The sequence below is a fragment of the Microplitis mediator genome, chromosome 3 (genome assembly GCF_029852145.1).
Source record: "Microplitis mediator isolate UGA2020A chromosome 3, iyMicMedi2.1, whole genome shotgun sequence".
Taxonomy (NCBI): domain Eukaryota; kingdom Metazoa; phylum Arthropoda; class Insecta; order Hymenoptera; family Braconidae; genus Microplitis; species Microplitis mediator.
In genome coordinates, this window is record NC_079971.1 from 10,013,554 (window position 1) to 10,029,223 (window position 15,670).

A 15,670-nucleotide genomic window follows, 5' to 3' on the forward strand; every position below is an offset into this window, starting at 1 on the left:
TATAAATGATATCGGAATGTGCATTCGGTTCTGTAGGCACTTGCTGCATGCAGATGATTTGCATATAGATCTTGCCTGTTACCCACATGAGCTCGAGAGCTGCGTGCAGAAGGTGAATTCTGACATTGCTAGCATTAAAAACTGGGAAGTCAAAAATCGGTTACAGCTTAACTTAGGAAAGACAAAGGCTATCTTGATGGGCACAAGGTCCTTTACCAACGCTATTGATACCTCACAAATCAGCTTGGGTTGTGATGGAATTGATATTTTTATTGTTTCCAGCGTCCGAAACCTTTGAGTCATTATTGACTCCAAGTTGACCTTCGAGGATCATGTCAAGTTTGTAACCAGTAAAGTGAACTCATCCTTGTATAAGCTGTACAATTTGCGTCACATTACTGATGTGAATATGCGCAAAACATTAGTAAATGCACTTATACAGCCGCACATCAACTACTGTTCAGCAGTAATATATGGTCTGGGCTCTGTACTTGACAGTAAGCTCCAACGTCTGCAAATAAAGGTATCCGCTTCGTGCAGGGCCTGCCCTGGGATGCCCACATAACGCAGGCCAGAAAAGACCTAAACTGGCTTACTGTCCGCAAAGCTAGAGTACGAAGTATGATGAACATCTTCTGGGCGGTAAATTATGAACATACTCCTTCGTTTCTTGCTGAACTTATATCTGTATAATCAAAGTGCTGCAATTACCTTGACGGTTCCAAATTACCGGACAAGCTCATATAATGCAGCATTTGCGGTAACAGCACCGTACCTCTGGAACAGCATGCCGGATGATATTAAACTTGTACGTGATTCTGCTACCTTCAAGTCAAAACTGATCACTTGGCTTTTTAATTCAGTCGATGACTATTTGGTGATTTGAGTGACCGATTAGCCAGTGTGTTATTTATCACACAGGCAAATCTTATTATCTTATCAATATTTGAACCTGCAGTATGTTTATGTATTAATCTACATGTATTAATTCACTTATCTCTAGTATTGTAGTGAAATTCTTCAACATGCTATAATGTAAAAAAAAATAGTCTTTTTATTGTTAATACTGCAAAGCTATTGCTTCGCTTCTAAAGTAAATTTTTTGTTTAACCATATGAACAATAAACAACCAATCTAATCTCTGGCCAAAGTCAACTCCACTCTCTATTAACTATATGGCCTACGCAGCTACACCGACGTAAACATGAGGAAAACTCTGGTAAATGATTTTCTGCTTCCACATGTTAATTATTGTGCTGCTGTATATCTTGGTATTGGCTCTGGACTTGATCTTAAGCTGCAGCGATTGGTAAACAAAGGCATTAGATACATACTGGGTCTGCCCTGGGACTCTCCTATCACTCAGGCCAAAATGAATCTGGGTTGACCTACTGTCAGCATGGCCAGAGCACGTGCAGTTTTAATAATGGTGCGCAAAGCTCTTATTGAACGTGCCCCATCTCACCTAACTGAACTTCTGGCAGTGTATTCTGCCTCTAGGCCATTCAGGAATCAAACCAATTCTAATAGACTGGTTATTCTCAACCATCGCACACAGGCTTACAAATACTCATTTGCTGTTGCTCCCCTATACTTATGGAATGACCTACCTGATGCACTGAGGTCAGTACGTAGTGCTTCTACGTTCAAGCGTCATCTGAACTCCTGGCTGCTGAAAACTGATGAGTCACATCATACAATCCTGTATGATGTTTAATGCTATAAAATTTTTTTTTTTTTTATATACGGAAATCTCTTTATACTTTTTTTTATGTTTATTATTATTATCTACTTTATATATTTTGTATTTTGTTCAACAACCCTGGACAATACATTTACTATCTAATCTAATCTAATCTAATCTCTCTCTCTCTCATATATCCTCGTTCTCTCCTTTACCTGTTATTCAGCCGCAATAAGTAAATTTGGAAAAAAATAACGGCTACCCGCCTGGTATCTTTTAACAATTTTAGCAATTTATCACTTGGTTCCACACAATATAAACCAAGTGCGAATAAATAATTACCTGATAATTAATTAACGTTGTCTGATGGTGGTGTCTATTCTGCTGTTGAACTTTGCACTCGCTTTTCTGATGAACGTCCGTTCAGTCCGGTCGTTCCGGTCACAAGTGTCGTTTTTCGTTCCGTTTTCCGTTTTTAATTACTTACTCCCCGCATGACTTCGGGCGTCTTCGGACTGCAGTCATTCCTACTTAATTCTAATTGGGGACTGTCAGACGAGCCCCTTCAATCATCACTCCCCGATCGGCTAGTTGCATCCTACCCGGGATAACCCTTGGTGGTATTGCAACTTTATCGACAGTATGGACAATAGATTTTATTTAAATATAATTTGTACGTAGTAAATCAAATTTACCCCGTTACATATTAAATATATACGAGTGACATAAAACATTGTAAAGCAATATATATATATATAAATGGCTTTAGGGCAAAATAACTCAGACAAAACTACTCGAACAATGACAACTCTGGACAAAACAACTCCGGTCAAAACAACTTTATACAAAAACAACTCCAGTCAGTGCAACTCGGGTTAAGCAATACGCAAACGAAAAGTTCACTTGTCGCACTCAAATTTACTTGTCACAGGCAGATAATCGTATAACGCACACGAATATCGTGGAAACAGTTGAATGGGCGAACAGCTATTGAGCGAACAAAAGAGCGTGTACTAAGATAGCACTTATATTGTATGAATAATAAAAAAAAATTTAATAAATTAACACAAATTTAACTATTATTTTATTGCATTATTTACTAAATTCGAATGTTTCAACGATTATTGAATACAAAAATACATTGATTATTTATTAAATTGAATCAAAAGTATAGAGATAATTTTGTAGTTTTTAATTATTACTCATGTATGTATATTAGTCATGTATGTATATTAGTCAGTTCCAACTAAATTGATAACTTTGTGATTACGATAATAACATTTATTTATAATTTACTTAATCAAAACAAAATAATAGTTTTTTTTAACTATGACTATTTTAAATCACTTCAAATCAATATCAAATATGCTATTAGGATTATTAGGATATTTTGTCAAAAACCATTCTACACTATAGACCCTTGAAATAGAACTGTGCATATTTTTCACATGTTCTGCGTGCATTCAATTATAAAATATATTAACCTATACGCTTGAAATAGTACTGTGCCCATTTTTCACTTGTTTATTGTATATTTAACCCAGGTTGATATTTTTTCCGGGGATATTTTGTCTGGGGATGTTTTGTTCTGGGGATATTTTGGTGAGGATATTCTGACGGGGATATTTTGTCCGGGGACCAAGACGCCTATTACCCTCAAAATAATTAATACATCATGCAACCCTCGCAGATTTGAATCACGGTGGGAACACCGTGAAAGTGTAAACATCATGGATCCACTGTGGTTACACGGTGGGTTTGTTCCATTTCACCACCGGGTATACACAGTGTATCCACTGTGATTACGTGGTGTATCCACCGTGATTACGCGGTGGCTTGACCACTGTGTATACACGGTGTTCCCACTGTGATTACGCGGTGTATCCACCGTGATTCCACGGTGGCTTTGTGCTATTTCACCACCGTGTTTCCACGGTGTATCCACCGCGTAATCACAGTGGAAACACCGTGTATACACGGTGGTCAAGCCACCGTGTAATCACGGTGGATACACCGCGTAATCACAGTGGTAAAATGGAACAAACCCACTGTGTTTCCACCGTGATTCAAATCTGCGAGGGAAGATTAAGCAAGCCTTAATCATACATACTAATTTCCTCTCGTAATGCCTATACTTAAAAGTAGAAAATCTATTTTTGTACCGAGTCGTTTTTGTATAGAGTTGTTTTGACCGGAATTGTTTTTACCAGAGTTGTAATGACCGAGTTGTTCTGACCAGAGTTATTATAGACAGAGTTATTCATGCCAGGTCTTATATAAATATATATATTTAGACAATTATATAGAGCCATTTATCATCAGCAATTAAGTATCATTTTTTTTTACTCTGTACTGGATAAATTCCGTATAAACACCTTACTAAATCAGTAACATCATTTTGGGAATTCGGTAGAGATGCCGTATTATTACGGTAATAATGTTATATTCATACAGTAGAAATGTGGTATTATTACAGTACAAATTCCGTAATATTACGATAGAAATTTTGTACTAATATTATATAAATGAAATATAAATATTATAGAAATGCCGTATTAATACAGTAGAAGTACTGTATTATTACGGTCGAAATAACGTATTAATACGGTAGAAATGCCGTATAAGCTACGTATAAACGCAGTACAAGTTCTGTAGGAATACCGTAATTAAATTTCACAAATATACCGTATGAATACGGTAAAATTACTTGTCATCGACTACGTTTATGCACTTTTAATACAGTGTTCAAACCGTATCATAAAATCCGCGAGGGATTATAATTAATTATCTGGCGATTATAATTTATCTTATGCACATTATAATTGATTTTTTACACATTATAAATTGTTATTTAATATATGCGTTTTAAAATACATTGGAGCGATGATTGGTCACCAACCCGGTATTTATTTATTTATTCGTTCTAATATATTGCTGTCTCTTTCTTGCTATCCTATTTTCCTAATCTAAAACTGCTCTCCTGTCAAACTAATTCATTTAATTTTCGTTTCAATCATCATTTACATTTTCTCAAGTATTATTGTTCGTAGAGGTGCACAAACTGGCGCCAAATTTGATTTCTAACCCAGCCTGAGTCGAGCTGTAGACCCAGTAGAGGTGCTTGTCAATTTATGTCAGTGTTCACCATCGGATGGCCATAACGCCTACTTAAACTTGTCACACTCCACCGTGAGACATTTAAAATAGTAAGGAACGTTATTACTTTATAATCTTAATATCAGAAGAGTTCAAACTTTCGTTACATTTTCTTTGTCATCCTAAATGATATTTTCGGTATATCATTTGAAAAAATAAAGTTGATTTTTGTATGCTCACGCTAATGTTTTAATTTAAAACGTCTGAAAAATCTATTATCGAGTTTATCGATTACTTGGGACTCAAAAATGTTCAAGGTTTAGTTGTTATTTTTACACATTTACACATTTTTGAGAATTCATTCTATGATTGTTTTATTTTAATGAATAGATGATAAAAAACTTTGACTCGGAAATTACATCAGCGTTGCGTAAAATACTGACTTGTCACTGATGTAAAGATATGATTTAAGAGTGATATCCATATGGCGTATAACCGTAACTTTGCTGATGACATATATGTATAATTGTAAAATTTCGTCATTATGATAAACGATAATGACTTTATTACTACGTTACAATTTCATGTAGATCTTACGGCGAGCGTACGTGATACATAAGTCATAACTGTGACGTCATACGAGAGTCATGCTTACATCAATATGATGTCACAAGTTTTTACATCATATTGAAGTCATGTAGAACGTCAAATTGACATCAAAGGCCCCAGGGGTATAAGTATGGTGAATCGGCCCCGGAAAGATATTTGAATGAAACTTAGAAGATATGTAGGTACTAATAAAATACTAAGATCCTGGAAGTTTCAGATGTCTAACTAAATCCGTTTCCAAGAAAATAAATATCATGTAGAAAATAGTAAATTTTTTTTAACTTCTCGCTAAGAAAATTGTAAATTTTCAAAAATTCGGGAAGTTATTGGTTTCGGTCCGATTTACGAAAATTGACTTTTCACCAGATGTCGACGTTTTGAGGTCCTAGGAAGCTATTCTGACTAATTTCACGATGATGTCCGAGTGTATGTATGTATGTATGTATGTATGTACGTATGTAAATACCTGTATCAACCTTTTTATTCGTTTGATAGATATCGTTGGAGAAAAAATGGTGAAAAACGATTTTGTTCATAAACAACAGCATACAAACGTATTTTCGAGCTCGAAGAGCTCGAAAATGTATTCACAGTAATGTTTTCGAGGTTCTTGAGCTCGAAAACAGCGGGAAGTTTGGGGCTGGCCTGCAGGGTCAACTAACAGACCGATTTTTTTTCTCAGGATTGGCTTGACCGATTGGTCTAAAAATTTAGTATATTTTGAAAGCTCATAATAGCTTTCAAAAAAAATTATTAACAGTTTTATAGCTTCATAAGATCCTTGAATAAAAAATTGTTTTTTTCTAAATTGTTTTTTCCAACTATGATACAATTTTGGCACGATTATGAAACTATTTTTTTTTCAAAGCCTTATATACTCCTCTATAACATGTAATTTTTTCAGATTTTTAAAAAAGGTACGCCATCGTTAAAGAAAAATAAAAACCATTTTTCAGCTCAATTAATGCATCTATTCAAAAAGTTTAAGCTATAATTTTTTAATTTAATGCATATTCAGATAGTTTGTAGCTATCAGAAATAATATTTTGTATTTAAAGCAATGACAAAAATTTTATCATCAATGTAAGAAATTAAAATAGTTAAGAATAATTAATTATTTTTTAATTTTAGTAAATATTATTACAAACAACTTTTTGTTTCACAGCTTGATGCTTTATACAAAATGAAATTAGGTTTAAATAAATTAACAATTAAATGAAAAGAAAAAAAAATATATAAGAAGTATAAATATAATAAATATTTCACAGAAAAAAGTTTTATTAATCTTCGTCACTGTCCTCTTCAATTACAACTGTAGTATTGTCTTTGTTAAATAATTTACTCAATATTGCAGCAGGCCTTGGAATTTTTGATACGTATCTTCCGTGCGACAAATAATAAACAATTGCGGCAACGCGCGAGCAACATCCAATAGTTCTAAGACCATTTGCACACTTACAGCTGTGTCTCACGACACTTTTGTGTCCAATAGTATATAGTTTATAGTCAATGAAGCATCTATAAACTTTTCTGCTTATGTGACGTTGTTGAACTTGAGCTTTTAGTATGTTTGAATGGTCTTTAACATACTGAATAGTGATATTACCCGAGTTATCTATCATTTCTGACAAGTACGATATCGCTTGTTTAAATTGATAAGATCCGTTGAAAAAAATTTGAAGATCTTTTTCCGTCATTTCTGGAAAATCTTCTAGATCACTTGATGATATAGACTGGAATGGTAGTTTTTTCCGTTGCCAGCCATTTCGTTGTACTTCATCAGCTAACGTGTTTTCAATATCATTTTGAAATATCATTCTTTCTACGATCTCATCCAGGAACTCTATATTAGAAGTTAGGCGTTTACTGTATTTATTATTGAGAAACGAGGCGATTCTATAAAAACTTACGATTCTAGGAAGCATTTTATTGTCAATTTTTTTATCTAGCAAATGATATTTTTGTTTTAGCATTCAATGTGTTGCCTCCACTGGCTAACGAATTTTAGTTACATATCTTGAAGTATTGGATTCAGCTGTTGTTAACTTATTTCGTTTTCCCTTTAGTGCTGGCATTAATACTTTATACCTTTACTTTCTAAATATTCTTTCACATCAGGGAATCCACGGTCAACAACAAACACATCACCAAGTTTCAATAAATTGCATATACCATCAGGATTATCTATAATATCTCTCATGATAGTAGCATCGTTTTGGTTGGCATAATACGGCCCTAGCATGTCAACTATGTGTCCATCCGTGGTACAAATCGTAAATGGCTTACACAACGGTTCTTTTTTTTGTCCAGAATACGACTTCCTTTGGTACTCGTTGTTTGAACTTTTCTCATGACGAGGATAAGTCCCATCACAACTTGAACCAAAATAAGAAGGTAATACGTCTTTTTCAAAAGATTGTATTATCTGCTCACAATACTTTGATACTAATTGCTCTTCTTCTATCTGTAAAATCGTAGATATCAATTTATTTGAGTTGCCTGTGCGAAGCTTGACTAAAAATATAATGAGTGCTTGAGTTATGCTCTGAGCATCAGTATTTCTCATTGACGACAACAAATTCCGCAGCTCAATCAAGTTTCCCCATTTTAAGCTTGTCAAAACATGAAGTTTCTCATCTGAGATACGACATCGATGTCTTCATTTGTACATAAACGCTTATGAGTACCAGGAACTTTTTTCAAAAACTTTGAACAAATAAAACATTTTTCATCGACTGTCTTAGAAGACATAATTTTTTTCATCATTTAAATAATACTATTTATTAAATAAAATGTTTTTTAAACTGTAGAAACCACCAACTCGGTAATTATCTATTGTTTATCATTTGTCTTTTTGCAAGACGCCACCTAGCGACGATTTTGAGAATCTTGTCAAAAAAATTGAATCGTTTTTGGTAAAATTCATAGTACCAACGAATAAATAATTAAAAAATCATCTGATCATCAAGCTGTGAATCAAAAAGTTGTTTTTAACAATATTTATTAAAATTAATAATTAATTACTTATTTTTAACTATTCAAATTTTTTACATTGATGAAAAAATTTTTGTCATTGTTTTAAATACAAAATATTAATTCTGATAGCTACAAACTATCTGGATATGCATTAAATTAAAGAAGAATAGCCTAAACTTTTTGAATAGATGCATTAATTGAGCTGAAAAATGGTTTTTATTTTTTTTAACGATGGCGTACCTTATTTGAAAATCTGAAAAAATTATGTGTTATAGGGGACTACATAGGGCCTTGAAAAAAAATAGTTTCATAATTGTGCCAAAATCGTATCATAGTGAGAAAAAACAATTTAGAAAAAAACAATTTTATTTTCAAGGATCTTATGAAGCTATAAAACTGTTAATTATTTTTTTGAAAGCTATTATGAGCTCCCAAAACATACTAAATTTTTAGACCAATCGGTCAAGCCAGTCCTGAGAAAAAAAAATTTTTCTAATTTTTACATAATATTAATTTTTTTGGAAACGGATTTAGTTAGACATCTGAAACTTTCAGGATCTTAGTATTTTATTAGTACCTACATATCCTATAAGTATCATTCAAATATCTTTCCGGGGCTGATTCACTATACTTATACCCCTAGGGCCTTTGAGCAGTTGAGCCTCTGGCTATCTTGTTACAGTACACACTGGAAAACTGTCTGGTTAATATGAAAGAGATAGATAGTCGTTTATAAGTAAACTGATGTTCTTAGAACTGCAAGTGGAAAAATAGCAGCCACTAATTTCGTAGGCCATCAGGCGTTGTCACTAGAATTATTAGGGTGATTTTTTTAACATTATCACGAAAAATGATGTTACTAATAGAATAATTTTATAATTCTTACAGTTTGGAAGCCAGGGACAAGGAAAAGTGGCATGGCAAAGCTGCAGTCAACCATCACCACTTTTTTTGCCTTCACCACTAGCTCATGATTCAAAAGAAGAAGGCTACAAGACGAAACAGTGTGAAGCTCATCGAAGGTGGATGAAAAGAAACAGGGTAATACTTGAAACTTATGAAGACTGCTATACAAAATAAGAATGAACATAACTCAATCTAATTACATTCATCGTGACAGTTACGAATTATTATAGTTCTTTGCGTCCCATAATATCCATATGAATGTTTTCACAGATCTATCTTTGCTGAATCACTCGACTCATGGACTCGTCGAATTTCGATACTAATTAAAAACCAACCCTCACAATACTTTTGAAAAAATCTGTCTATCGGTTGACCCTGCGGGCCAGCCCCAAAACTTCCCGCTGTTTTCGAGCTCCTCGAGCTCGAAAACATTGTTGTGAATACATTTTCGAGCTCTTCGAGCAGGAGAAAAATTGTAACTAAATAGAACCGAATAAATTTTTTAGAAAACAATCAATTTTCACCTTCCCGCTTAAAAAATTGCAAATTTTCAATAATTTGGGAAGTAAATATTTTCATTTCGAATATCTAAAATCGAGTTTTATTGACATGTGTTTGTTGCCCAACGATTTTCCAACGGTTTATGGCTTATCTTGATCGGGGGATTAGCCATCAAAATTGAATTGATTGTTGAAGACATATTATTGTCAATGTATGTCAAAAAAGCGCTTGTAATAGGTTTCATAGATATTTGACTGTTACATTTGTCCACGTGACGCAACTTTTCCAAAATTTTACTGTTTTTTGTCTCAACGAGTCAAATAGGAATTCGAAATATCACAAGTATATATAGACTTATCCAAAAAATTAAAGAAACAAAAAGATTTCACAAATTTTTTTATGGCATTTGGAAGGCTATATTTTCGTGAAAAACGGTTGTATCCGAAAAATAAAGAAAGCAATTCGAAGCTCGAAATCTCTAGTTTAAAGGTGTTTTAGTAAATTAATTTTCATCATACCAATGCCGAAAGTTCGTATTCTGTCCCTTATTTACAGGATGAAAGTGGTGCATTCTAGCCCGACTAATAAAATTAAAAAAAAAAGATAATCGCTAGATTTATTTCCAGCTAAATATAAAAAAACAGTGATATTTTTTCCCGGCTATCAAACTTCATTGACACGTTCAACCTAACCCAAGCTAATCCGTAACGTACTTGTTTACAATATCATATGTAAAGTAAAATTAAAATTTTATGGTATTGTGATTCCTCAATATATCCCAGCAAACGGGATCGGATTGAGTCGGATTCAACATCATATCCGCTTTAACACGATTCAATGCAGTTTTTGAAATCTCCGTTTTTCAATTCGTTTTAATACGATCAGACCCGACACGTTGGTATTGGATAACTACAGAAAATTTTGTTACCAACTTCTAAAACTTCTAAAAATTTATTAATAATGAGTTGATTTCTTTTTTTATTCACTTTCAAAATTTTTTTTTTCTTATAATTTTTTAGAGAAATTTTAAAATTAAATTATTTTTGGCTTCTGCAATAGTTTATAATATGTTCTTTTTGATAAACTTATTTAATTTTAACTTTTGTCTCTGACGTTATTAGAAAAATAAAATTATGTTTATCAATTTACCACGGCCCAACCTTAAAGACATACATTTCTTAATATAAATAAAATATCTAAAAAAAAAATTTCACTTGCATGCGTTTGGCTTATAGTCCAGTCGATGCGCACGAAAAAATGTTCAAAGATCATTTTTTCGGTTGGTAAAGACCGATTTTGAAAATTTTTTTTTTAAAAATACTAGAAAAAATATAGGGAAAGAAGTTACCATAAATTTGGAGGTGGATCATTTTTTTTTATAAAAAAATTAGATGTAAAATGCAATATCTCTGAAAGTATTGAGAAGTTATCGAGACAAACTAGTATCATTGCTTTTGGGAATTCATAACGAACAAAATGAATTCTGAACGAAATCTCTACGACGAATAGTTGCTGAGATAAAAATTATTAAAGCGCAAAAAACGAAAAGGCGCGTCATTTCGTCCGCACGCGGATAAACAAAAGAGTGTAACTCGGCAGCAAATTGATATTTTTACAATTTTTTTTTTATTTTCCTAGTAAATCATATATCAACCATAAAAGAATTTGGTAACTTCCAAAACCCAAACAATTACGGGTAATGACAGTTAAAAAAAATTTTTTTTTCATAAAAAAACCCGTTTTGAAAATTTTTGCTGGTCTTTCAATAACTCTACGGACGTCAATAAATTTTTTTAAATAATCCGACCTTATGGCTCTTTTAGAAAATTTGTTGCCCTTCAATTTGGTGGCCTGAAAAAGTCTCTACAACAATTTGGCGCCGAGTTATCATTGATAAAAGCAAAAAAGTCCATTTTGGCTTTGATAATTAATAACTCCTGACGTATTGGTCGTACAGAGAATAGAAGCAGGGTTTTGAAAACTGGAAAACATTCTCAAATTGGAAAAAAAAATTTTTGAAAAAAAAATTTTTTTTCAAAAATTTTTTTTTTTTTTTAATCTTTTGTTTTGTTGTATCTACAATGATATACATTATCAAAAAAAATTTTTTTTTTTTACCGCTGGCATTAGCGTTACCCAAAGCGTATGTTCGTTAAGTTGACATTTAAAGCAGATGCAGCGGTTACAGCGGTAAAAAAAAATTGTGGAATTTTTTTTGAGAATGATAAATTATTGCGGATACAACAAAACAAAAAATTAAAAAAAAAAAAATTTTTTTCAAAATTTTTTTTTTTCCAAGTTTTTCCGACAGTCAATCTTTTTGATTAAGGAAATTCAGGTTATCGGTAAAAAAATGAACAAAAACCGAAAAACTACCAATTATGGTGATTTTTGACAAAATCGATAAATTTCAAGCTTCGGGACACTAAGAAAGAAAAATCGCAACGATTTGAAATTTCCAAGGTTTTTTCAGGACACTTTGAAGTTAAAAAAGAAAGAAGATTTCCTTCGTTCATCCGTTATATCCAAAGTTATAGCAAGATTTCCGAATATCCTCAAATTTGCGAATTTTGACCTGTTTTTTACTAAACAATATCGCTTTAAAAAAAATTTTTCTATCAAAAGCCAGTAATTTTACCCTATAGAGAATGATTTTCAGTTTTCAAAACCCTGCTTTAATTCTCTGTACGACCAATACGTCCGGAGTTATTAATTATCAAAGCCAAAATGGACTTTTTTGCTTTGATCAATGATAACTCGGCGCCAAATCGTCGTAGAGACTTTTTAAGGCCACCAAATTAAAGGGCATAAAATTTCCAAGAAAAGTCAGACAGTCGGATTATTCAAAAAAATTTATTGATGCCTATAGAGGTATTGAAAGACCAGCAAAAATTTTGAAAATTTTTTTTTCGTCGGTTTTCTTATGATTACTCCGGAATCGTGCATGATAAAAAAATTAAAGGTCCAGATCTGAAAACTAGACACTTGAGGCTGAAATTCGATTTTTTAAATTTTTTTTTGCAACCATTTTTTACTGAGTTACAGCATGTTGAAAATCACCTAAAAATTTCGGATTTTTTTCTATCCCTTAATTTTTGTGACCAGTGTATGTCAAACAATTCAGTTAAATAATTTTGAAAATTAAATTAGAGTGACTTACTCACTTTTTATCATGTAAATACTTTTTAATTTATCTGTAATTGAAATAAAAGTCTTATAACTAAAAATTTAAATGAAAATACCTGTTAAAAATTAAAACATAATCATTTAAATAATTTATTTATTTTATCGAAAAACAAAAAGTATGATTATAATTTTTCTTAATTATATAGAGTAAAGTAAGTACAATTAACAACATGAGTGAAATATGTAATCAAGATACACTAGACATTAAGTTACTTTTAATGAATTGATAAAATAAAAAAAATGCAACGATAATAAGTTCATGATAATCTTATCCTTCCTCTTCTTTTTTAACATAATAATAATTATTAATTGTAAGATTATCAATTTTACATTTTTCGAATTTTACAACGTCACTCGAAATCATCAATTTTATTGCATCCGGCATTACATTTTCATTATCGAGCTGTTTTATTATTTATTTGTATTGAATTTATTTTTTATAAAATTATAATTAATTTTTAAAAATTGTAAAAATTCTCAAGCTAAATAATAAATGTCAAGTTTGTTATAAATTGTTACCAGGCAATATCTACATGTATTTATTATTTCATTATAAAGGAAAAAAATTGACTTCTGCGCAAACTTATTGAAATTATTTTTAACTGGGGCAAAAAAAAAATTGGAATTATAATTTTTTATTGCCTTTGTTATAACCATACATTTTCCGATGTTTCTTTGTATCAACGAACTTTCGGTCCTGGTATGATAAAAAAAAGTGTGTGCACCACGAGAAGAAAGTAATTCATCTCAACCCGCATGTTTGTCGACCTCGACTTTGGCTCGGGTGACAATATACTATTTTGGGCCACGGTTATTGCGCAATCATAAGAAATAGCTCGAGACAATAATTTTCTAAAGGCCCTAGGGGTATAAGTATGGTGAATCGGCCCCGGAAAGATATTTGAATGATACTTAGAGGATATGTAGGTACTAATAAAATACTAAGATCCTAAAAGTTTCAGATGTCTAACTAAATCCGTTTCCAAGAAAATAAATATTATGTAAAAAATAGAAAAATTTTTTTTTCTCAGGATTGGCTTGACCGATTGGTCTAAAAATTTAGTATGTTTTAGATGCTCATAATAGCTTTCAAAAAAAATAATTAACAGTTTTACAGCTTCATAAGATCCTTGAAAAAAAAATTGTTTTTTTCTAAATTGTTTTTTCTAACTATGATACAATTTTGGCACAATTATGAACAGTGTTGCCATAAATTCTCTCAAGGAACCACTACTGTCGAAAAAAAAACCACTAAAAGACCACTAACGCTACCTGAGAGAGAAATATTGAAACCATTTAAAAAAAATCGTCGATTTTCTTAGCGGGAAGTTAAAAATAATAAAGCGTCAATTTAATTAAATTATTTGATTGAAATTCAATTTTGTTGTTAATAAATTCTATATTTTTATGATTTATAACAAATATAAATATTAATATAAATTATAATTAAATAAAATACATAGTTAAATATTTTATGTTAACTTTTTATATAAAATAACTTTATGACGTTTAGTTACGACTTAGACTTTATGACTTAGTTACTTTCGTCTGAAGAACTTTCAGGGCCTTCAATTCGTACTTCATCCGGGACAGCGTAAGCTTCTTTTGTCCCGATTTTTTTTATAATGTCTACTGGAATTTCATAAGTATCACAACCTTTGCCTGCTTGTGACAAACCAGCTCTTATTGATAAAATTGATGTTAGCATTGGCAAAGTTATTTTATTTCGTTGTTTGTTTTTAACAACATTCATACTACTAAAAAGTCTGTCCAGATCGGCGTTAGAATGAGGTAATATCAATAACGAAATCGCAAACGAAGCTAGTTATTGAAATCTGGGATGTCCTTGAGCATCTTTGTACTCCAGAACTTTGTACCAAAATTTTTTGGTATCATTGGTTTCGGTCCATGATAATAAATGTATTTGACGCCATTGCTCGTCAACTTGCGCAATAAATTCTTCATCCTTATTAAAATAAGTTAATAAATCAATAATCGGTTGTTTATTGGGGTTCAATGCATCATCTACGCTAATTTTTTTAATATTTTTCATTATTTGTAAATTATTTGGTAATCTTATTTTTAATTCTTCAATCAGTTTAACAATAAATGTAATACACCGACCCCGAATTGCTTTATCATCATCATTTGAAAGTCCCTTTTCTTTCAATTTAGTCATAACGTTCTCAAATCTATATCCTAAGTAACAAGTTGAATCAATATAGTCCTTTATATTTTGTTTAAAAATGTCTATTTTGTGAGAAGAAAGTGTTATTTTATTCACAAGTGTGTTAATTAAATTAATTAATTCATCACAAAGTTTTGTGTGATCCGTATCTTTTGACTCAAAAAGTTTATTTACTCTATTTACCTCAGAAAGAATTGGATAAATAAATGATATAAATGCAAAATTAACATCATCGCTGTACATTGAATGTAACTGTTCAGCTGTGTAACACCTTTCATCCATTTTGGTGATTGAAAAGTGAGTCTTCAGTTCAAGCCATTGTTGGTGGATTCTTGATACTGCTGATTCAATAGACAAACCATCTAGTTTGAGAAGATTGTACCATTTTCAAAGGGTTTTTTCCGTCATTTATTGCGTTGTACAATTTTTTATATTTATCTTGCCTTGACGAAGACCGGGCAAACCAATTATAAGTTTCACTAATTAAAAACTCTAGGTTCCGAGGTAAAAATTATTTTGCAGCA

General features: G+C 31.7%; 1 protein-coding gene across 18 annotated transcripts in view; it reads left to right on the forward strand.

The window, feature by feature from the left end:
- LOC130664836 (uncharacterized) overlaps positions 1–15,670 on the forward strand; it is a 223,762-nt gene that overhangs the window by 197,814 nt on the left and 10,278 nt on the right. For all 18 annotated transcript variants that reach the window (XM_057464954.1, XM_057464955.1, XM_057464956.1 and 15 more), the window contains one exon: positions 9,254–9,406. In XM_057464954.1, coding sequence (XP_057320937.1) covers positions 9,254–9,406 — 153 coding nt within the window. The remainder of the gene's footprint in view (positions 1–9,253; positions 9,407–15,670) is intronic.